Here is a 24,219-nt window from a genome sequence, read left to right on the forward strand (position 1 = left end):
ATCGATTTCGCGAAAATAACCGCAAGAGAACTAATTGACGAAAGTCACTAGGTGGAAAGGGTGAAAGTGGGTATTTATTGAAAATGCAAAACTCGCACATTGTTATGAAAATACAATATTGTTCGTATTGGTCAAAATAACGTCCTTTCATCACTCCATCACCTTGCGTTATTTTCAGTTCAATTTTGTGCCAGGTTCATTTCCTCCATACTCGTTAATGCAATAAGGCTGAATTTTGTGAGAGTTTTTGTAATGAGCTTGAGAACCTTATCAGTAATCTTTGTTAGTTAACATATCTTGAATCTAAACTACAATCATATTGAGCTTATGACTTTAACCAAAGAGCTCCACTCAAAATAGAACTTTAAACCACGGAATTATAAATGATAGGGAGTTACTTAGAAATTGAACTTTAGAGAGAGATTGTAGATAAATATTCTAGGGGATAATGATATCAACAGTCCCTGAATTTTGATCAAATGTGCAATGTAGTCCATGAACTTTTAATTTATTCAATGTAGTCTCTAAAATAGGAACTACATTGAACATGTACCAAAAGTTTAGACAATATTAAGCAAATTAAAAAAATTTAAGTACTACATTGAACATTAAGTTAAAATTTTCGGACTGTTTGGGTCATTTTCCCATATTTAAGATATTAATCTTACTCTCAACAAAGTATCGGGAGGGCTATTTTAAACAACTTTAAATTTAAGGGTGATTAAGAAAGATATTAACAGGGATGGAAATAAAGTTACAAAGAATTTTGAGATAAACAGTCAACAATCCCTAAAAAATTATGAAACAGCTTACAACAACAGATCAACAGCTCAGAGAGTCAATTTTTTTTTAAAAAAGGTATTGACTTTTGGACATTAAATAGCGTTGTGGTCAAATCCTTCGTCCCTCTCCCTCCCTTCCTCCCTCCCTTTCTCCGCCGTTGATGGCATTCTCGCTTCCGGCGTCGTTCCCGCCGCCTCCCGTTCGCCTCCTCCGCGGCTCGAGCCGCCGCCGCCGTTCTCCTCTCCTCGCGACGTCGCCGGTCCCCCTCCCCGGCGGCCTCCCTCCCTCCCCGGAGCTCCCGCCACTCCAGACCCGCCGCCGCAGTGCCGCTCGCCTTCGACGGGCCCCGGCGGCGGAGCTCCGAGCCCCCCGCTCCTCCTCCGCCGGCGGCGGCGGCGGCGCCCCTCCGGCGACTCCCGACGGTAAGGTGGCGATCCTTGTCTCCGCGGCGGTCACCGTCGCGTTCGCCGTCGCCAATCGCGTGCTCTACAAGCTCGCTCTCGTCCCCATGAAGCAGTATCCTTTCTTCCTCGCGCAGATCACCACCTTCGGGTCAGTTTTCTCGCCCCGCGCCAGTTCTGAAATGGAATATCTTCAGTTTATAGTGTTTTTTCGTGTTTGAAGTGATTTCATTTTGCTACTACTTGTATCATCTCACGGCCACGGTATCCATCAAACGCTACATTGCCACTGCCAGTTCATAGAGCTGCTGTGCTGAGCATAACTTCTTGTTCGCGTCATTCTCGCTTTCCTCAACCAATTCGTAAAACCTACTACCCTTCAATGATGTACGTGCCTATTGGTAAATCTCAGGTATGTGGCAATATATTTTTCGATTCTTTACATCCGCTATCGAGCTGGGATAGTTACTGGCGAGATGTTAGCACTTCCCAAATCGCGGTTTGTGGCCATTGGAATGCTTGAAGCCCTGGGAGTGGTTACTGGGATGTCTGCCGGAGGTACTATACGACATCTTTGCGAAGGACTGTAATTATTTAGACGAATTGTGTGGCTCTATCGGTTTTTTCAAAAGGTTGGAATTTGTTGGTAGTCTGCAAAACTGGTAGGGGTGTTATCGTGGTCTACCGTGCAGAGGAAGAATGATCTCATTCATGCTTGCTAGTAAGGAAAAAAATTTAGTCTTGATTCATCCAACTAAGCATTGCCAAAGAACTAGGGTAAATTCCAAAGGCTTTTATTTTATTCTCGGGTCTAATTTTGTTCAGGCACTGCAATTTTCAAAACTTTTCGTTTGGAATAGTATTGATTGAGGTTGCTCCATTTTTCAGTTACAAACATAACAGGAAGCTGACATGACACAAGACTGAGGCTTAATGTGGCACTTTTATTCATGTGCCATGCCGTGCAAGCTTCCATTAGGTTTTTGATGAAAGAGAGACAGAGTTTGCACAATGAAAACCATGTTAGACTTACAGTGAACTGAATTAAAAGATTTGAATTTGTAGTGTCCTGATCAAAAGTCATGAGAAACTTGAATGGCCAAGACAGTAATTTACCTTGAAGAGTCATGATAGTGGACTCAATGTGCTTGCTACAAAACCAAAAAGAAAGCTTTAGAAGATAGATTACTTTTTACTTTTTCTTTTGAGAAGATAAACAAGGCGGTGCAGCTACACAAAGTAAAGTATAAGAAAATTAAAAGCGTTTGTTGAGGGGAAAAAGTCTATATGGCGCTTTTAATAACTAACAAGTTAGAATTCTGAAACTTCATATCTTATGCAGCAATGCTCCCTGGACCCGCCATACCCATATTGAGCCAGGTATTTTGATTTTGTGAAGATATTTAAGCTGAAACTCCTGTTTGAACACGTGCTTATGAAATTTGTTATGTCCATCTGGGTTTACGAGTGCCCAGATTGTTAGATTGTTAATGAACTATGTTGGAAGATAGAAATGAATGAGTGTGCTGTCAAGTTTTTTTGACATCTGCAAGGCAAAAACCATGAAAAAGCAATTGTAAATAAGACTCTACTGACTTGTTCTGTTTTAATTACTTAAAAAATAGAGTAAATTATCTCTTAGAAAACCAAAATGTCACTGGAATGGTTTGCATATCATCCGGTAACAATGGCTTTCTTTTTATCCTCTCTGTTGCAGACTTTTTTGGTGTGGCAACTGACTTTCTCAACTGTTCTTCTGGGTAGGAAGTATTCATTAAATCAAATTGCTGGCTGCTTACTTGTAGCTGCTGGCGTAGTAGTGGCTGTAGCAAGGTATCAAAATCTCTTTTTGTTGGCTATGGCTCATGCAAGTTATCAAATCATCTTGTTGATATGAAGTATTGGGTTTTTCTTGTTGCAACATTGGCCCTATATATGGACGGAATATTATCCTATTAGATTGGACTTTCATTTTTTTCGTTCAAATAAATTTGCAGCAAATTTTTCTTTTTAATAGTAAAAGATCTAAAAATGTGTCCTCTGTCAAGGTTAGAACTTTTAATAGATATTTTGCCTCGTTTTAAGACACTGCTGTTTCTAGACTCGTTATCATCCTCAGTACACTCTAGTATGATAGGCCTAATTGCATTTCTCACGCTCATGTTGCCCCGCCGCCCGATCCATCTTCATATGTGTTATCAACACCAACGTGAAGAAAGCTATTTCAAATGTGTCTTAAATTTTAAATATGTAGGAAAAATGCTTCAAGAAATTTTAAAGGCAATTCATGTAGATCTAGCCTCAAAAGTATTGAACTGCTCGTAAGCACTCATTGATAATCTCTCTACTCATGAATTTTCCAGTTGTTTAATGTTGTTTGAACAACATTCACTTTTCATCACATCGCTTCGACTTTCTGCTGGGCTAATCTATTCATCAATAGTGAATGGGGAGGAAGAAAAGCATTTGCTCATTGATGTTCCTCCGTTATTCTCATTTGGGATCTTTAGCAATTACATCTGGTTGCTATGTAAATGACTCACTTCTGGATTAACTGGTCATGTTTTGTTGATGCTCAATACACAATAATTTCACTTAGGAAGGAAAAGGAACCAGTAAGTCCTATGCAACATTCCAAAGAAATCCAATTTTGTCTCTAGGTAAGGAAGCATGGGCGGTGAAGTACTGTGGGATCACTACCAACTTATTCAATAGCTTAAACATGTGTAGGTAAAGACACGGTTCAATATTCAAATACTCCAACACTCCTTCTCATGCGTCGTTCGTAGTCTCATGAAGACGGAACTTAACATTTAAATACTCTAACAAAGAGTGCCATGGGTATGACAGATGCTTCCACTGATATGAGAATTAGCCAACAGCTGATATAGCTTTATTGACTGTTTGATTTTACTTGTAATGCCTTGGTTGTAAAGGTATAATTACCACTTGCGCCTGGGAAGTCTTGAGTTTGAGTCGTGGAAGCAGCCTCTTTGTCAAAAAGCAAGAGAAGGCTGTGTTTGTTAGATGACCCTGCAGTGGGGGGAGGGAGCCTTGTTGTTCGGGAACACGCACTTTTATTTGGTTGTTACATGCAATGGACAATAAGTTACCAGCATTTTCCTGTTATGTTTTTCAGTGGGTCTAATTCTGGTCAGATTTTATCTGGAATTGAGTTTGCATGGCCATTGGTGATGATTGCTTCCAGTGCTTTTCAAGCTGGCGCTTCTATTATAAAGGTTAGAAAGGGAAAACCTCTCAAGTCTTAACAGATTTTATGCTTATACCAGCAAAATGGTAAACGTTGAATTTCTTCAATGGACAGGAATCTGTTTTTATTGAATCTGCAAGACACCTTAAGGTAGATGGTCCGCTAATTCCCAATATCCAGTTTAGGTGAAATTGGCTAACTAATTATTAGATGTCTCTAACGTATATCCTTTCAGGGAAAATCACTTGACATTTTTGCCGTGAATTCTTTTGGATCTGGGTTTCAGGTAATTCTCATTGTCTGCATTCAGTAGAACTTTGTCATCATAACACGTTGTGATGGTAACTACCAAGAGAAAACTGTGTATGGAGTTGAGTCCCACAGTCTGATATAAATTCTCAGTCAAGTGATGGAAACAGCTCTTTTTCGTTGAAGAAGAGTGACAGTGTAATAAACCTATGCCTTAGAAACTGAAGATGACCATGGTATATAAGCGTACAAATGTCATGGTGCAATATGGGTGTGTATATTGTCTATCTTCTGGTGACAACCAAGTATCACGCTTTCCTGGATACAGTAGACAATAGGTAAGCCTGTGCCAAATCTTATGTCGTAAATAGTAGCTCATCAGAGACAAAGTAGCAAATAAAAACTTGGTCAGTTTGGGGAACTCTAATATCACTTCATAAGTTGACTCTTTACAACCTTGATTATTGAATTGTTCAATCGTTTCTTTCTTTAGGCTTTTCCACGAATTTTTTTAGACCTAGAGGGCAATGTGCGAGAAAATATATTGTTGAAGGGTAAATTACTACCATTTCCCGTAAATTTTGTCATGGTGCAAAAATATTTTCACTGAAGGTAGGTACATGTGCGGGGCAAAACGAAAAAGATGGTTTGTACATGTCGCATTCGCACTTAAGGGAAGGTGAAAGAATCCTCGGTTTTTTTATTTTTATTTTTTGCCATAACAAGAATTCTCATAGTGGATGAAAGATATTCAAAGATTTTGCAGTGCGAGATATAGTTGTCATGATGATGCATCTCTCACTGTTCATTTTGATGTCCTTCATTTGCAGGCTCTTTTTGTGCTTCTTTTTCTGCCTTTTCTATCAAATTTGAAAGGCATACCATTTGCCCAGCTTCCTCTGTATCTGAAAGAAGGAGCTGGTTGCTTTCTAAACATTGGAACCAACACCACAGGTAAGCTCTCCCATCTTTAGGTAGTCCTCTGAAAGATATCTTGTTGAAATTCTGAACAGGGCACAACTGTGTTTCTTGATATTTATTTCTATGAACCATGCTATACCATTACATCTCCGCAACCACTGACAGAATTCCTCATCCATCAGATGAGGGTCACCACTTATCCAATGTGGACAATCCATACATCAAATGTTGGTCATGTCCATCCATCTCATCTTCACCAAAGTTTTGATCTCTTTCTTTTAAATGAGCAAGGTTTAGGGACAATCATCATTCTCTTGATTCAGTTAACTTTTGAAATTTTCAACTTCACTCTAGTAAAAAAAAATTATGTTCACATTTTTCACATTAACTTCAGCTACAACTACTCTCATCTTTGAGAACTAGAAATTAGTTCCTTTTTTCTGAATTTGGAACCCATTGGGCATCTTCTCATTTTTTGTGGAAAGTATGCACACTAGTAGGTACCATTCAGTTATCAGGAAAAAGACTATGAACTCTCAACCTATGAAAAGCTTTGGATCAGCTTTCCTACACAAACCATTTCGCTAGGTCTGTCTTGAGGCGAAATGGAGGTCTGTCTTGAGGCGAAATGGTAGAAATCTTTTGCTAGGATTAATATGCATACTATTTTGGTATATTCCTCATGAATTTATGTATAATCGTGCTATACTAGAAGATACTTTTGACTTTGTGCAGCCTATGTACCTCATTTGATGTGTTCCCATTTCAATTAACTTCTTTCATCCAGCTTATATTGAACTCATTTTTTCAACTGTGCAATGGTAAAAATCTTTTGCTAGGATTAATATGCATACTATTTTAGTGTATTCCTCATGAATTTATGTATAATTGTGCTATACTAGAAGATACTTTTGACTTTGTACAGCCTATGTACCTCATTTGATGTGTTCCCGTTTCAATTAACTTCTTTCATCCAGCTTATATTGAACTCATTTTTTCAACTGTGCAATATGTTCAAGGTTGTGATGGGGCACCATGGCTTCCATTAATTTTTGTAACTACCAACATTATCTTCAATATATCGTTGCTCAATCTGGTGAAGATTTCTTCTGCTGTTGTTGCTTCTCTTGCCGTAATGTTGTCAGGTCATCTCTCTCTCTCTCTCTCTCTCTCTCTCTCTCACACACACACACACACTAATGTGTGCAGATGCTTTTGTCATTGTACGCATCTGTGCATGTAAATATCTGACTGACTCTCTCTCTGTCTGGCAGTTCCCATTTCAATTTATGTCCTTTCTCGTCCATTGCCATATCTCCCTGAAGGTGCGAGCTTAACTCCCTTTTTTGTGATTGGCGGAATCATTCTTGTTCTAGGTCTTCTTCTTTACAATGTTCCTCAAAGGCAGGCTGCAAAAGGTGATTAGCACAGACTTATTCCTCGTGAAAAAATGATAGCCTAGACCCTCAACTAGTCCACCGGCATTGTTTTGTTCAATCAATCTGGCTCTTTTTCAAGTGTAAATGTGGCAAAGATGGGATTACTCTTTAGGTAGATTTGCTCAAAAGAAAGCTACTGAACCTACACATTGCATATCAAGTTTGTTCTTGTATAACTTCCAATTATTAGTCCATATTATCGTGCACAGTGTTCATGAAGTAACGATGGTTAGACTAGAATCAAATGGCTTCACTGTGTTGACCTGATGTTGACGTCCTACTAGGGGTGTGCAAACGGAACCGCCCGAACCGGGAACCGCCCGGACCGGACCGGGCCGACACTATTTGGGCGGTTCTAAGGGGTGCCGGTCCGGTTCCCGGTTCCTAAAAGTGGAACCGGTGTCCGGGCGGTCCGGTTCCCGGTTCCAAGGGGGAACCGGACCGGACCGACATATTTTTTCTTCAAAAAAATTAATAAAATGTAAACTAAATCCTAAGTGAACTTTATTGACATAAATTCTTTGATAAAAATTAGTAAAATGTGAACTAAACTCTAAGTGAACTTCATTGATATAAATTCATTGATAAAAATTAGTAAAATGTGAACTAAACCCTAATTATTTGATAAAAAAAAAAACTAAATCCTAAGTGACCGGTTCTATTGGACCGGACAGGACCGATGGTCCAGTCTGGTTCCCGGTCTTAGGACCAAACGGTCCGGTCCACGGTTCCCAAAATTGGGAACCGGTTCTCCCAGTCCGGTTCCCGGTTCCACTTGGAACTGGACCGAACCGGGAACCGATCACCCCTACGTCCTACTCCCAGCTCTTCAAGTTTATGATTGACAAGATATTATTTGACAATCAATTCTAACTAACAATGGTAATTATTATCCTGAATTAAATTTTAAAATCCTAGAATCAGTCCGCTTATATCATTTGTTCATTGATTCATTTTTCCATTTTGATTGGACATGTTTGAAACCAAGTTACCTGGAGCATGGATCGCTCCAGTATGTAAAACGAAAATGGGAATTTCGGAACATCCCTTGTCAAAAGTATGGTACCACAGGTGTAGGCTTCTTTTGAGGACGAAGTTATAATAAGACGTGATTTATTAGCTATGGTCAGATAATATAGGTAGTATGATGTACTTCAAACACATCTAAAGTCTCTAAATTTCACGTTAAAAAATTACTCTTTATATATGTTCTCTAATACAAAATATTGGCATGTTCAGAATGCAAAGTGCATATTAAAATGAAGATCGCGAATGAAATAGTGCATGCTGGTGACCTTGGTTCAACTTAGAAATTTCTACGATCCGAGGATTTGCAATTAAGAAAATGTTAATTTTTAGATGCAATATAGGTCTTTGAAGGTCCGCTTATTCTAAGATCTAGTCAAATTTCACATAATTTATGACTCAAAAGTTTTGATCTGATTTCACGATCCAAACTTCTCAAATCCTATACCAAGGAAAGAAATCGTTGCACACAATTTTTGGCAAGTCATATTGCGAGGGGCTCTAAATATTACAAAATCATTCTTTTCCTGAAAGTATCCAGGGCAAATCCGTCAGCAGTGGATTGTGCAGTGAAACATTGCTTCTGATGTACGACAGATCAGAAGGAGCTGGAAACGTTAATCACAAAATCGCAGCAGATAGGCAGAAAATGTACAGCTCTAACTGGGAAAAACGTTAGAGCTGTACATTTTCTACCATTGTCGCAGCTCGAGCCGAGGTCAGTGCTCTTCTAGAAACGCTAGTCTTCTTCTCTGAACGGGCAAAGGATTGCCTTCTACTAGAGTCGGATAATTTAGACTTGGTTAAAGCTGTCACATGTGTAGATTATTTCAAGTGGGATATACATGTGCTAATTTTGAAAGCCAAAGATCTGTTAGAAAATTTTACTGATATTAAGTTGGCCTTTTGTAATAGAAAGTCCAACAAAGTGACAGACTGGATAGCGCAGGCTCAAAGAAAAAATGTTCTGCCACAGAATTGAAAACTCTACCCCTCTCCCGATCTTTGGAGTCTACTTTGTGTCGATGCTTTGCCGTTGTACTCGCAAGCTAAGTCGTGAGAATTGTATGAATATGGTTCTTTTGATCAAAAAAAAAAAAACTGGGAAAAACGTTAATTACAAAAAATTTGCAACCTAGTACAATGTTATGTTCCCGAGTTCCGACAATGGTTCCATTACCAGCATATAATATGACCATATTGCAGAAAAATTGAAGTACATCAACCAAAAGAGTCACAGGTCGAGTCTTCACACACAATATCCCTAATTACCGCAATCAGAGCATGCGGTAACATCAATATTTGCCAAAAATGCATTGATTGGGTACTTTGGCCGTGCTTTAGGAGTAGCCTTACAGGTGCTTAGGCTCAGAATCCAAAAGGTTAACAGTGGCTCAAAGTAGGAATAACATCTAAAAGCCAAAAAGGAGAATAGCATTGGTTTAGTGAAGTCGCAATCTCACATGAAGCATATACGAGTTTTACGTAATATGTAAGATCATAATCAACTAGCCTTCCGTTACATTATAAAACCTGCAACTCTTCCTGTAAAACAAAACCGCGCCGTCATCGTAATGACATTTACTCCCCTCCGCCTCAAAATTGCTCAAACAGCAGCCATGCATCATAAGATATTCACGAAACGATAAGCTCACTCCTTCAATGCTTTCTCTGTAAATAGGCCCAAAGAAATTGTCATGAGAGAGAGAGAGAGAGAGAGAGAGAGAGAGAGAGAGGATATTAGCAAAAATAGTCTATACTCTCTCGTTCCAAATGTTCTTTCAGACGAAAAGGAAAAAACAAGAAACAACGAGAGAGAATTGCATGCTGTATGAATAACACGCTATAATTTGACAAATAAGAAAACGGAAAGGGAAAGGTCCTGCACAGTAAACATGAAGAGTGACTAACAGATGTAATATCAATTTCCCCACAGTCCTAATAAGTCTTATGCACAAATTGGCTGAGTGGCAAAGGAAGTTGGTCATAGTGTGGGCAAACTAAAAACGAAAGCAAATACTAAAACAAGAGTACATATTCAAGAGTACCTTGCGCTTCTTAAGTTTTCTCATCCCCCTGCTACCATCACCGAAGCCAGACATCTTTTCACCAGCATCCTCCTCTAAAGGCAAGGTTTTGACTTCATCGTAAAAGCTGTCAGCAAGGCCAAGCAACCTGGCAAGGACAGGAGAAGAAAGGTCAAAATCATTGAAAACACAAATATGATGACAATTTCAAATTGAATTCCACCACAGGATGTAGAAAAACATGGGTGTAAGTCACAAAGGAAATATATTAATTTAGCTCATTATAAGCACATACCCATTTCTTGACTTCAACAAGTGCTTCTCCTTCTTTTTCTCCAACTTCGTAACAGGAGCTCGCATGAAAAGCTCCTCTTCTCGCCTTGCACGCTCTTCCCATTTTGCCTTATATGTAGTAAGCTCCCTACTTTCGGTCCCAATAACTTCACGAATCTGCATATATCGTCATCAGCCACATCAGAATCATAGAGTGACTAAATAAACAATCAAAGAATCCACTACTTTACGGGCTGACATTACACAAGTAAATTATGTAATGATGCTTTTACATGATATAAAAAGATACTCAACGCAAGTAGAATAGCTCAATATAGCTGCATAAAATATCAAAAAAGAATGAGGGGAAGATGTTGTGCAAAATAAAAAAGCAGGGTTAATTATAATCCCCCCAAACCCAACCTATGGAGTTTGTTGCAAACACTTCAAGATTAATATACCATTTCAAATACCCACCCCACCCAAAAGGCTTAAAAGAAAACTTCAACTGTTAATCTTACACAAACTAAAAAATGACCCAGATACGCTGAAAATAATAAGATATTGAAATGCCCTTTCAGATTCATTAAAAAAAATTTGCGCATTTTCTTACCGAAGATAAGATTGATTTTGAAGACTATTCATCAATTTTGCGATAGTTCCGAATCTCACTTCTTTCTTTGGTTGTGGGGAGGGACAATATCAACCAAAATTTTATATGATTTTCAATGCAAAGTTCATATATTAGCTGATCACTACAAATAAAAAAGATAGTAAATAAAGCTATTCAACAAAGTAAATGACATATTAAATGTGTTGGAGCTCACATCAATCTTTATGTAAAAATGTACGTTCCTTCTTCTCAGGGAATTCTTTTTCTAAGGGGATTAAAAGAACGTCCAAAATAATTGTGCGTCTATTTACAACAGTTTGAAAGATCATGAATGTATTTGCAAAAGATTTGGAAAACATATATCCGGCAAAAGAGAATTTCATCCTCCCGTATCACGAGATGAGGATGTGCTGCTCCATCAACCCAGGAAAAGCACTACTGAGGATAGCAATCCATCACATCATTAAAGGATTCAGTCTTACCTCTTCAGGTCTACCCTGCAAATCATCCATCAGTTCTCTCACATAGTCACTCTGCCTAGCTTGTCGTAGAGTCTCTTTCTCCTTTCTTAAAGCATTTCTTTCTTGCCTTGACATCTTATCCTCCCCCATTGAAGCTGGGGCAAACTTGGGAGGCTTATAAACGCCGCCAGCGCCCTAAATCATATGGCAGTTGATTTAGAAGTCGGACAGCATATTCGCTTCTTCAATTGGGTTGCCATAAAAATGAATAAAGCAGAGCTCAAGGAGAACATTTGGCTAGAAATATTCACCTCAGCAGTCGTATCTGATTTGCCGACAAGCATGTCCGGGTTTGGACGATACTTCAACAAATCTTCAGTTCTCCGAGGAGCATCTGTTTCCTTTTCATTTAGGGCAGTGCTCTTTGCAGCACCTCTCCCAACTGTTGTGAGTTTCTGAATTTGGTATTGGAGTTTCTTGTCAATGGGTCGGATCTGATTCAGCAAGAAGATATGGATTCCATAAGTACCAGAGTTTACGCGGTAGAAACCCAAACAAGAAGCAATAGGGAATGCAAACCTTTTCCAAAAATAATCTCATCTCGACAAGGCTCCGAACAACAGGATGACCGTCAATAGAAAGTCCTTTTGCCTTGCGTAGCAAATAATACACGAGAGACTGGCAATAGCTTAAAAGAAGTAGGTGTTTTGCTTCAAGGTAGCTTATCCCTTCTGCTGTTGGAAATTGACGCGCTTTTACCTGGCATATGGTACAACTCCAAATCAATTATAGCATAAAATCAAGGAATTGTATTACTCCGGCACTCAAACTAAGTTCCAAAGCAGAAGACATAATCATCGCTATGGCGACCTGATGATAGATCTCATGAAAAAATCAAAAAACAGAGATAATAGAATGACACACACACACACACAAAAGAAACTGATGAAGTGCTCCTTTTTCAACTATTTGTGCACCGAAAGAGATCATATGACAGCAACCCCATGGCCTACCTTCGCAGTTAAAGCTTGCACCTTAGCTTTCACCGTATCCAGCCCTTCTTTTATTTCCTTCAACACCGCAGCCAACTGCGGCGCTACTCTGAACAAAAACAAGAAACCCATCATCACAAATTGTTGCTAAACCTCGCAAAACCCAACAACTATCTCAAAGGGAAACACAAAACAAAACAAAAAAATGACACAATCGTCCTAGCTAACTCTATAAACATGAATTCTCATCAAATTTCGTTTCAGACCCCTCCTGCAGAGAAACAAAAGGCTACCCGAAAACAAACTCACTTGTCCACGGTTTCTTTGTCGGGTAAACTGCCTGTCTCCTCCATGGTTCGGCCGGCAAAAAACCCAGACCTGTCATAAGTTCCCCAAACCAACAAAAAAAAAAAAACACAAACAAAAGCAAACAACATCAATCACCTAACCGACGAGTACACGGTTCCAGCACATAGAGATAAAGACAACAGAGAACCCCACCTAAAAGCAGAAGGAGAGAAACTGAGACTCTCTGACGTAAACCCACATGAACCCAGAACTTAAAAGGAAGGAGGGAAGGAGGCAGCGAGGGAGGCAGGGTCAGAGACGAACCGATGGGGAAGTTGCAGGAGGGACGGTGGGCGAGCGTGGGAGCAAAGTGAGGATGTTCTGGTCTTTGTGTCTTGCTCTGCGGAAGATGGGAGCGATTGGTTGGTTTGGGCCTTCCAAAACAATGGTAAGCCCGGCCCACTTTCTGCTATGAGCATTGTCAGCTGTCATCCCCAAAAACATATTTACATAAATTATATATCAGCTACACATATTTTTCTTTTGGGTCCAACATACATATACATATTGATCCAAAAAAATACATAAATATATATAATTATATAAATGCAAACATATATTTATATATTTATCTACACATATATATGTGTGTGTATATATTTTTAACGATATAGATGATGAAATAGTCATATAGTAACTTCAACACGCGAAAAAAGAAAAGATAACTCATCAAAGAAATTAATGAAAGATTACTACTAGGGGATTTTGTTTAACGAAGATGTTTTAACACAATTTTCTTCAGTTATTTCCTAAGTTAAAGTTAATTATTAGATTTTCCTGCCAAAATGAAAATATGTATCTCAACTTAAAGATTTAGTACCTATTTGGCAAAAGTACAATTGATTTACGACTTTTTTTGGTAATTTCCCAGATACTTTCTGCTACGTTGTAGTTGATCTTAAACTATCGATCCATTTAAAACACGAACCAAGCATGCATGTGCGGACTCTCAAGACTTGCATGTCACCCTCATGTTGAAAAATTACAAAGATGGGCCAGTTGCCAAATTGTGTTTCGACAAGAACCGGACAGGAGCAAGTAAAATCCATCGATCTCAAGCCCCATCGAGAGGAGGGCATTACACCTCAAGACACCTCCATTTTTCCTTTTGAGGATGCTTATCTTGGTTCGATGTTTTACTAATTCATCGCCATAACAGCTTTCCATTAGGCTGCTCGATGGGATGGGGTCACTAATCTTTCTCCGAGAACGGACATAATCGCGAATTGGCCATAAAAGATGCTAAGCACATTAACCGTTGCTTTCATGAGCCACATTTGAACTCACAATTAAATGCCTGAACATTCTCGTAGTTTTGATGCCTCGACCGTTGCAAACGGGAACTTTTGCCCTCAGTTGTCAAGGAGCACACACTGGCCTAGTACAGTACCAATTCCATATACCGAAACATGCGTCCAAAGAACTAACTCTAAAAATCCCTCAAAGAAATCATGACCAGTGACCACCAACTAATCAGTCATTTATGTCCAGATGATATTGATCATCAGCCCTTCTCTACTGCCAAGGGAAGAGATAATAGTTCGAGCTCTTGACAGATATTAGTCAGTAAAATCGCTTCAATTCGTTTTCAAAACAAACTTCGCTTAAAGAGACTAGAAAGCAAAAGACTCCGAAGAAACATGCTAATCCAAGAGCAAGACAAACTCTTAAATTATCTTTTCATTGTCAAGCCGATGGGGACCTAAAAATGTGTTTTGGATCTGGGACACCTAGAGGAGAGCTAATTTGTAAGGTACCCCTAATTAGTACATCCAAAGAGCAACTAGCAAAGGAATAACAGTAAATGATTTGTATTCTGCAAGCAGTTCGATAACTGTACATTTAATAGCACAAGCAGAAAAAATTACTGGACACGTCCCACTTGACCGACCCCTGAAGCAAGTAGTGTCCACTATAACTTGTACACCAAACTTGGTTCAGCGTTCAGCTATCAAAGCTCCAGGGTCAGCTTTCGAGAAAATAACGAGACTGTTGTTTGGATGAATGCCGGTTCCAGAATCTGAGTTGTTTACCTCGCCTTCACACTGATTCAGAACATCATACGTCACTTTAAAAACGATACAATCACCAGATAACAGCAACAAAACTTGTTCGAACAAAACATGCCTGTTCAGCTGAGTTAAGAGAATGATCCTGGGTTCTCTTGGAAAGATCCCTCAAGGTCCCCTGCAAAGTCCATCAGGAAAATTTGGCCCAAAAAATAAGTCCATTATGAAAGATACTGCGAAAGCTAATTGATGGATATGAAATGGGAAGAACAAAACCAGTCATTCAGAATCAAAAAGACCCTACTTCAGAGCAACTTCAGGAGTCAGAAGAAAACCTATTTGAAGTTTAACCCACTTTATTTAATGCCTTTTTTCTAACGCCTCAACACCTTACTTAAGTCAACCTTATCAACTTTGTCCAATTTTACCCATCATATAGTATACAGTGAAAGCTAGAAGAGCCAACAAAGCCCAGAGCAATGTCAGTATAACACTTAGTGTAGACTATAAAATAGCAGGGCAAAGAACAACTCAAAAAGCATGGAACACAGAAAGCCAAAAGTGCTGTAGACTGCATGCAGTTAAATCGTGATGTGTAAGTGCTTCCCCTAAACACTGAATTTGTGTAAATTTCAATAGCCAGCTCAAGTGAAGAAGATGATGACAGAAGATATGAACTTAGAAATGCTAACAATGAAAAGGCAGCAGTTAGATGATCGACAAGAACCACACTCTCCATTTACTCTACAGTCTTCACTGTAATCAGCATCAAACTACCATAAGAACATCTATCAAAATGACAGCGCCAGACTGGACTCTTCCTTAGAATTCACTGAGCGGCAAGAGAGTGTTCCCTTCGGCTAGTAGCTATTGGTATATATCTCAAAGAATTGAATCTGGAGCTATGCATATGCTAGGAATCTATACATGTACAAACTTGTAATGAAACCGAAATCCAAATTTCTTTGCATCTCCTTGATATAATGACCCAGATTGAAAGCTATACTGATACACATCAGTTTTCTTCAAAAAGTCTCTACCACAATGATAAAAAAAGTTCACTTGGCAAAAATCTTTTGGGAGCACTTTGGAGCATTGAATGAAGGCAAAAAAATCTCTACTTCTAAAAGAAATATGTGCAACAAAACCTTGGGAGGCCATGAAAATGACATTTAACCGGCATTCTATGAGCTTCTCACAAAATAGCAGAACCTAAGTACATACTTTTCCTGAAGTTTGCATTTAAACTCAACGCAATTAACCATTTTTCTTCTTTTGTCCTACTACTGTGAATTTGAGAGACAGAGTGAAGTTTACAGCAGTCTAAATGCTTGGAGATGCAATCATCTCTCAACTCTCTTATATATTTAATACATTACTCTATCAAAAAGCAACAGACATGCATAACACATTCCTTGAAATTAATGTTGTAGAGAAATTATTGACAACAATAAAAAGGCCAAAAGAAAAGCTCCCCAAGGATTATATGTTCTGTAAAAGGTCAAAACTCCAGTCAATAAAGAGCCTGTCCATAATATCCGGCGCTTGGAGAAATGAAAATTGTGATATTATTTCCATAAGATGTTCTTCGCTCAAGAGAAGGAAATGCATTAAATTTAACAGCCCTAACATCTGCATTACAGTCCTTCAGTGACAGATTTGCGAATAATATTCAAGAATTTTGGCAAATAATAAACTTTGAAACATAGCATCCTTGAGTTGAATCTCGTACAGAGGCACCAATATCCAAAAGAGAGCTCCAACAAGTAGCATGCAGGGCACTCAACAAAGTATAGACAATTAAACATCCTAAATGCCATTAAAATATCAAAAACAGCACAACAGGCCAACCAGTTGGTAGCTCAACAAAGCCATCAGCTCAGCTCGAATTCATGGGTAAATAACATGAAATTTTAAAAGTCAATGAATGACATTTTCCCGTAAACCTTTTGTCTAATTGTATAACTTCAACAAGAAAATCAGGGCAACTCAGACAGTATTCGCCTATTCGGCAACTCAAAACAGTTCCTATAAGAAAAAATTGAGAACCAATGCAAGAGCATAGCTATGCACGCTCTCATAAACGCAACCGTGTTGCGCAGATATACATGCATGTACATGCAAATGTGGTGTGGACATAAGAAGAGGGTTGACACCACAAAGTAGGAAAGCTACTAGCAAGGCAATTACTACTTGCTTCTCCTAAGTCCTAAAGGCCAGATTAATGCAATTCTTGCAATGTGCTAGCCCAAGGCAATTTGTGATGACAAGAAATAAGGTTCACCAAGGCTTGATGAAGTATCATAAATTCATGCGACATATAATGTCAAATTTTAACAACAAAATATTTGCAAAGAGACCACAAGCATGCAATGACATTCTTAATAATGGATAAGATACAAACCCTGTTTGCCCAAAATAGACCGCAAGCATTGCAAAGAGACCTTGGACCTGATGGTCCACGCCGCATCATCGGTGTACATTTCGAGCTTGTGCCACAATGCATACAACTGATAGAATCGCCACAAGTATACAATTGTTAGGACAAACAGTATATGAGAACAACTTGAGGTAGAATCAATATAAGTCCAATATTAAAAAGTGACCAACTCACGATGTTTCTTGTGGTGCCTCATCTTGTCCAGAATCCTGTGCTGAACCCCAACCAGACTCCCCTTCGGACTTCTTGGATGATGTAAATTGACCCTTGTTTCGCTGCATCCTGATGAATGAGATCATTATAACTAGGGCTTGCATGCAACAGCCGGTAGCAACAACAGTGAGAGTATTACAAAGAAAAGTAGAGTTATTACCGAAACAACTAATTCATTGAGATGAGTCTGCTTGGCACAGCACGTTAAACCATATTATAACAAGGGCAAAAATTGTGAAAATAGTATCATAACAAGTTCAGGTATGACAGTGCATCTCTTGAACAAAGGGGACATAAGATACTTTCCAGCATAAGATAACTCAGTCATCCCTGACTGACATGGCCTTCAGAAAAATTTCTAGCAGCAAGAGTATAAAATACATTCCAGTCGTGATTTGCTTGAGGCTGATAGCAAGCAATGCACCGAAATAGGATATTCTCATACTTCAACATGAGATAACCTTACATTAACCATATATTGCACAATGAACTACTATTTCTGCCACAGAAAATATCTTGTTCCACTAAAAGACCACAATGTAAGGTAACCTAAATCAAGTTATAACATATTCTATTGATTCTGATGCTGATTTGATTTTATAGAACTCAAAAATTGCACGACTTAATGACTTGTGACAAAAACTGACATGTTTATCAATAGTACATGGAGATTGCAAATGCGGGACCAGGAACCAAATAGATTATTAACCAAAACTAAGAAGTTCCCAGCTCAAACACATTGGATCAGCATTCATACTTCCCTAATAAAGATACTTTTAAAAATCAATCAAACATCTACTTGAAAAATATATCATTAGTTTTCAATAAGCAAAAAAGAATCAGAAAGGTAAAAAGTACACCTACCTTTTCAATTATTTCTAGTACCAAACATTTGCTGCTTTAAAAATAAAGAAGCAAAGCAGTAAGATTGTATCGTTCATGACTAGAAACAAACCTCAACAATATTTTAGCTGCATTAGAGTGTTACTTTCAATACCTCCAATAAGGTTAAAAGAGGGTGGTTTGTGCTTCCTTCTAATTATGAGGATGCCATGACAATGAGGTATCTAAAGTCCAAGAATGCGCAATGCACACACAACCTTTCCCTAAAGATAAGGAGACACCATTTCACTATTTCACAGCTGCCCAATCAAGATATGACAGGGTACTTTATGCCTCGAAAAGGCCTGTTTCGAGAGAGAGAGAGAGAGAGGATAACCTTGCTGTGTTACAACTTGCCACTTTCACTGAAAGTATTCTCTCAATATAGATACCCCATTTAACTGCCATTTATCATGTAATCATCTTCGTGTGGGATGCCCAATTCCACTGCAATTTCAGTTCCTCCATACTTCGGTTCTTAATTAATTCAATTCATCCATACTAGCCTTCTTATCTGGAGTTGTATTTGAAAACAATTTTGTGTCTGCAGGATTCAAATCAAATGCAAATCCTGAAAGTGACATGTCGTTGCTTGATTTGGAATAAGAACTTATAAGAAATCCTAGAACAGTTATTTCAGAATGAATTGAATTCTGGACAAATCATGTCACTTTCAGCATAATCTCTTTTGGGCTTCAAATCCACTATAATAATTTCCGCTAGTAAATTAGTTAGAACCCAATACAAGTACTGATTAGCAAGATCAGTTGTTGGCATTCAAACAGACTCGAGATGAATTCACTTGCAATTGCATAGAAATTCATATAATTTAATAAGGGATAGAACCGATTCCAGATGGAGCTTGTCTTTTTCTCCATTTGAAACCCCTTTAAAAGACAATACTCAGATGCTTTAATATTTCTTTCTTGAAGTTTTAGCTGAATATCAACACAAAGAAGTAAAAAACTCATTTACTAATAGCCTATTGGAAAAAAGACCACAAGACCACAGCATTATCACACTGATACTCATTCATCCTCAATGTTACACCCACCCAACAGGTATTCTACATCCAATGTCGGTCTTATAGAGTACGAAAGGGCATGTAAAACACACACCAGCTGTGACTGCAAAGATGAACTCTAGTAGAGTGAAAGAAGGATAAGCAACAATCGTGTGGAAGTAGGTACTTGATATTATGCTGAAAGAAAAGGCATTTAAATGATAAAGGTAAAATTTCACTGTTAGTCCCTGAATATGCAAATGTTTTCCAATCAAGTTCTTAAACTTTTGATTTTTCTAATTAAAGTCTTGAACTTGCGTAACTTTTCTAACCAAGTCCCGCCAACTCCAAACCCAGTTAATTGGAGCTAACTTGTATGTAGAAGAGGACAAGAGTCTCACATGGAAAGTTCAATTTGCAGTTTTTTTGTCAAAAAATCTCATTGCTATAGGCCTGGTTGTAGTCTTCATCTTCATGATGCTTGAAAAAATAAGGACCCAAACCCAAGATTCGCTGTAACGAACCCTGACAATAGGTCGATACCTTCACTAACATTCTTGCAAAAGTGAGTATAAGTGCATGTGTAAACATAATGAACATTCCACTATATGTAACTTGTACCTCAAGATATCCATACCACAACTTTGCACAAAACCATTAAAGACTTGAAAAGGGCAACACATGGGCCCAATCACATGCGAAAAAAGTTCTCCCCACGTCTGACTCACAGTGCTTCTATTAAGATGCAGCTCTAATAAATTGGATGTGGAGCCGGAAGCACTTGATTAGAAGCGTTGTGCAAGATCAAAGATTTCATTAGATGAATTAAATATTCAGGACATTGATAGGAAAAACGAGCAAGTCAAGGGCTAAAAGTGAACTTCTACCGCTAGCTAATATTGCATAGACATTGCAAGAAACTGCACAGCATTAGAAAATCTTAAGTCTATTTCATAATCTGTGAGAGGGTGACCATATACGATGGCGGTCAGGCAAGTATTCCTCCATCGTCTAATGGTTCGGGACATCTCTCTTTCAAAACGGCAGTGACGAAACGCCTTCCCCTTGGGGTAAGGTACTAAGAAAGTAAGTTGATCACCAATTATCAATAAAGCCTGGCATGAAACGACCAAATGCAAAAACTCAAGAAATGTTGCATGAAACTAACATAAAACCTGGATATTATGTATACCGGTAACCATACGACAATGAGTTTGTCCAAATTATATCTTGTAGGCTGAAACTAATGAGGGAAAGAGTTACAGGTATAATTGCAAACAAGTGTCCTTCCCAAGCAGCAGATCCCAGTTTGATTCTCACTATCAGATCCCTACCTCACTAGACAGACAAAAAAATTTCACTTTCCACTGAATTACAGCTCATTCTTCACGGAAACTTCTATCCCACCAAAGAGTTTTCTCATCATTACGAGATATACTAAATAAGAATGGAAACCTATCAGATACCAACCTGAGTGCAACTTCTTGCCGCACACTGTATCTAACTTTCTTGTCAAAGCACCTCTCTTTTCTCTTCTGACGAAACCTATTCAACGAAGCTGCCCTTTGCGGTAGACTACACCGAGGGGGAAAATCCACAACGCCCTACGAAACACACAGGCTTATTCAATCAAGCTACTGTGGAAAACACAAAAATGACATGACTAAAGCAAACCACATGCTCAATGGAACTACCCGTTGATTCTGCAAAGCCATGTCCACACCCTGCGATCCAGATGATAATTCACATCCCCCCAACAGTAACAGTACAGCATGAACCTGAAAGTTAATGGAACAAGACAAGTAGATGTCATTAAAAGAACGAGCATTACAAACCCACCTCTCTTTAATTGCCATGAGAGAGGTGACAAAGAAAGCATTCTTTTTCTCCTCCCAGTAATACCCTCTACAGTATGCACAATAATAAAACATGAATAAAAAAAGCTAAGAAACTAAAAGGCAAGATTAGAAAAAAAAAACAACCTTCACACTGTTCTCTCCAGAGCTCAAAACTGTAAAGAATTCGGCTTTCAATTACATATTCCCCATCAAACTTCTCCCAGAACCCAAAACGCAAAGCAGAACCGACTACTATAGGCAATCCTAATCGAATAAACAAGCAGCACACAACAAATTAGCACCTTCTTGGGCGTGACAGCATCGAACACGTAGACCTGGCCACGGAACGACAGCGTGAGCTGGCTGGCCTCCTCCCCGCCGGCCATCCCCATGTCCCCCCCGGCACCGGGGACGTACACGGCGTCCGGCGGGATGTCCTCGATCATGCCGCCCATGCCGGCCCCCGCGGAGGCGCCGTCGTCCAGGGCCTGGGGCTCGTACCGGATGTGGGAGTTGTCCATGGAGTCGCCGGCGGAGTTCCCGGAGCCGTCCTCGTCGCCGGCGATCGGCTTGGGCAGGTTCACGTGGTGGGCGTGGGCGTACATTGGCGGGAATCGAATCCGGCGGCGGCGGCGGCGGCGGCGGAGGAGGGCAGAGCCCGGAGCATCACAGGGCGGGGGCGGACGGGCGGAGGGATTGCGCGAAACCCTAACCGCAGGGGACGGAGAGGCGAAAAAGGTTCGATCTTTGAGGAGGAGGGGGCGAGGGAAGGAGGGAGGAAATGGCGGAATTTGGGGGAAGGAAGGAAGGGAGGAAGGAAGGAGGAGGAGGGGATATGTGAAGACGATTTCGAGGGTTTGCAGAGTGATGATTTTTTTTTTTTTGGGGTGGGGTGGGGGGGGTGTATTTGTGAAAAACTGTGAAAGGAGAGTGGGGGCGCTCTCTCTCTCTCTCTCTAACACACAAGAGAGAGAGAGAGAGGAGAGAGGAGAGAGATTATCAAAAGAAAAAATGCTTCCTTTGGCGAGGGAGAGAGTGGGAGAGAGAGTGAGAGAGAGTGAGAGAGAGAGGGGGGAGGTTGCGACAGCACCCGAAAGGGTGCCGATGTTCACGAGTCATTGCCCCCCACCCTTCCTCAAAGTACACACATTTTTCCCCTCAAACTTAACAAATTTGTGTTGTGTATATAAAAATAATATATATTTAGATAAGTATATTGGGAGCCTTAAAATTTATCGCGAAATTCAAATCGAGTCCTAAAACTTGTCGCGAGAGTGCAATGGAGTCTTAAAATTTGTCGAATTGGTGCAATCCGGTCTTCCCGTTAACTCCATTCAATTTGGTTAACGGAAAATGCCGACTTGACCTTTTTTCTACTATATTTTTCTCTCCTTCGTGGCGCCGACGTGATTAAAACATAAAGGATAAGAGAAGCAATGCGAAATGGCGAGGGCTTGTAGGGCCCTCACCGCCGCCTTGTTGCCCCACCGTCCCCGGGAAGTGCCGACGATGGCCAACAGCCGGCAAGCCTCGCTGACCGTAGGCGAGGGCCTGCAAGGTGTCGCCCAGCTGGGCGAGGGTTGTTGGCTACCACTGATGGCCCTAGCGACCCTTGCCGGCTATCCCCCACCATCTCTGTGTTGGCTCTTCACGGCGATGGTGGGATGGCAGGAACGAGGTTTTAAGCTCTCGCCTGGTTTTCCCTTTATTTCTAAAGTTTACTTTTCCTAAAATTTCTATTAAAAAATTCAATTTGGACCAAAACAATGTCGTTACGTCTAAAGGTACATCTATGAGTTAATTCCAATTTTTACATATATAACCTAGAATCGTTCTCCCCTTATTCGATACATAGTTCGATTCATTTTTATCTCATTCGTCATTCTAGATGCCTACTAAGAGGCACTCCTTGTCAAGATCCTTTGGCTCTAGTGACCACTCCTAGCTCTCATCAAACGGGGTCGTTACAGGCCCATCAGCTTTACCATACACTCACTAGAGGGGTCCCGCTCTATGCCATGCTTTGCCATCTTTGGATTAATTTACTAAGGTATTGTCCGCTTTGGTTGGATCCATACTAAGCCTCACGATTTTATCTTCTAGTGTATAAGTGGACACCTTTCTGAGAGGTCACCCATTCTAGGAGTATTCCCACATGAGCATGCTTAGCTTTGGAATTCCAAAACTAAGCCTTGTCATTATGTCAAAAGACACATTTATGAGTTAATTCCAGTTTTCACAAATATATCTCAGGATCGCTCTTCCCATGTTCGGTGTGCAATTCGGATCAATCCTGTCTCTTTCTCTATCTTGGAAGCCTGTAAAGAACCGCTCCTTGTCTAAACCCTTTAGCTCCGGCGACCACTCCCCGCCTTTGTTAGATCGGGACCACTCCCCGCCTTTGTTAGACCGGGTCGTCACAATACACTTGTGTGATATTTACAATTTTTTACCACCAATCAAAAAAGTTGTTGGAGGAAGTTTTCCATCCACCCCAAAAATACAGCCCAACTCAAATTCGTATGGGGATGTATCTCGTGTGACCGCATCATATGATCCGGTTGATTATCGTGTCGATCGACCGGTTGAATATGATCAATCTAGTGACTTGATATCAATTAGATAAAGGTTTATTGTGTCGAGCCCATATTAAGCGACACGTTGACAGAATCATCCATCAATCTAGCGCCTTAACGGATCGCGTAGCGCATGGTGATGAATGATATGCCCCGAAAAAAAAAATATTTGGCAAAATCGTGTTAGCATGTTACGTGGCCCACGATCCTTTCTCACTACATCTCATTATTGGTTTCTCTATATTTCCCCACCATCCATTTGCAGCGGCTTTGTTGCCGCCTTTAATGTCCTCAACATCTTTGCTAGTCTATTTCACCGTTTCTCTCTGTCTCCTCATTGTTACTTAATGTCGGTGGCGATGTTTTGCCGCCTCCGTGCCGCTCTACCACCGACATGCAATGATTCCGCTATCCTAGTCCTTGATCTTTGACATCTCAATCAGCAGTTCAGGCTCAATTGGGGAACTGGCCAAGATCAATCTGACCAGTCCAATTCAAGGACAGTTTTAGGAGA

The 24,219-nt window shown here is 39.9% G+C and overlaps 3 protein-coding genes across 5 annotated transcripts; 1 reads left to right on the forward strand and 2 right to left on the reverse strand.

The window, feature by feature from the left end:
• Positions 1–887: 887 nt before the first annotated feature.
• LOC115676501 (protein CLT2, chloroplastic) lies at positions 888–7,207 on the forward strand. The gene is made up of 10 exons (XM_056311213.1): positions 888–1,335; positions 1,597–1,742; positions 2,527–2,564; positions 2,902–3,017; positions 4,324–4,423; positions 4,510–4,545; positions 4,631–4,681; positions 5,475–5,598; positions 6,585–6,710; positions 6,840–7,207. The coding sequence occupies exons 1-10, from the start codon at positions 944–946 to the stop codon at positions 6,989–6,991; spliced, it is 1,281 nt and encodes a 426-aa protein (XP_056167188.1). The 5' UTR covers positions 888–943; the 3' UTR covers positions 6,992–7,207.
• A 2,229-nt stretch (positions 7,208–9,436) lies between these two features.
• Positions 9,437–13,195, reverse strand: LOC115676530 (uncharacterized). Of its 3 annotated transcripts, none has more exons than XM_030599488.2 (9): positions 13,009–13,195; positions 12,706–12,774; positions 12,418–12,505; positions 11,984–12,163; positions 11,716–11,898; positions 11,426–11,599; positions 10,353–10,507; positions 10,079–10,205; positions 9,437–9,701 (listed from the first exon to the last, which is right to left on the reverse strand). In XM_030599488.2, exons 1-9 carry the CDS (start codon positions 13,161–13,163, stop codon positions 9,690–9,692), a joined length of 1,143 nt encoding a protein of 380 aa, XP_030455348.2. In that variant the 5' UTR covers positions 13,164–13,195; the 3' UTR covers positions 9,437–9,689. The 3 variants fall into 3 exon arrangements, with proteins under 3 accessions (XP_030455348.2, XP_030455347.1, XP_056167139.1); XM_030599487.2 differs by having other exon boundaries at positions 12,898–13,036; XM_056311164.1 differs by lacking the exon at positions 12,706–12,774.
• Positions 13,196–14,406: 1,211 nt separating this feature from the next.
• LOC115676528 (GATA transcription factor 25-like) lies at positions 14,407–21,968 on the reverse strand. The gene is made up of 7 exons (XM_030599484.2): positions 21,432–21,968; positions 20,986–21,069; positions 20,762–20,895; positions 17,368–17,475; positions 17,158–17,263; positions 14,872–14,931; positions 14,407–14,789 (listed from the first exon to the last, which is right to left on the reverse strand). Exons 1-7 carry the CDS (start codon positions 21,732–21,734, stop codon positions 14,682–14,684), a joined length of 903 nt encoding a protein of 300 aa, XP_030455344.1. The 5' UTR covers positions 21,735–21,968; the 3' UTR covers positions 14,407–14,681.
• Between the last annotated feature and the right edge of the window lie 2,251 nt (positions 21,969–24,219).

Source organism: Syzygium oleosum, unplaced genomic scaffold, assembly GCF_021117445.2.
Source record: "Syzygium oleosum isolate NSW1041296 unplaced genomic scaffold, Sole_v2.1 Sole_v2.05, whole genome shotgun sequence".
NCBI classification, from domain to species: domain Eukaryota; kingdom Viridiplantae; phylum Streptophyta; class Magnoliopsida; order Myrtales; family Myrtaceae; genus Syzygium; species Syzygium oleosum.

Bases quoted from the DNA above. Each gene is read 5' to 3' on its own strand.
- LOC115676530 (XM_030599488.2), bottom strand. From the start codon at position 13,163: ATGCTCATAGCAGAAAGTGGGCCGGGCTTACCATTGTTTTGGAAGGCC. The intron at 12,164-12,417 runs GTAGGCCATGGG...ACCATATGCCAG, and splicing joins TGCAAGCTTTAACTGCGAAG to GTAAAAGCGCGTCAATTTCC. The intron at 10,206-10,352 runs GTATGTGCTTAT...TGTCCTTGCCAG, and splicing joins TTGTTGAAGTCAAGAAATGG to GTTGCTTGGCCTTGCTGACA.
- LOC115676528 (XM_030599484.2), bottom strand. From the start codon at position 21,734: ATGTACGCCCACGCCCACCACGTGAACCTGCCCAAGCCGATCGCCGGC. The intron at 21,070-21,431 runs GTGCTAATTTGT...ATTAACTTTCAG, and splicing joins ATGCTGTCACGCCCAAGAAG to GTTCATGCTGTACTGTTACT. The intron at 17,264-17,367 runs GTGAGTTGGTCA...CGATTCTATCAG, and splicing joins GAGGCACCACAAGAAACATC to TTGTATGCATTGTGGCACAA.
- LOC115676501 (XM_056311213.1), top strand. From the start codon at position 944: ATGGCATTCTCGCTTCCGGCGTCGTTCCCGCCGCCTCCCGTTCGCCTC. The intron at 1,743-2,526 runs GTACTATACGAC...TATCTTATGCAG, and splicing joins TACTGGGATGTCTGCCGGAG to CAATGCTCCCTGGACCCGCC. The intron at 2,565-2,901 runs GTATTTTGATTT...TCTCTGTTGCAG, and splicing joins CCATACCCATATTGAGCCAG to ACTTTTTTGGTGTGGCAACT.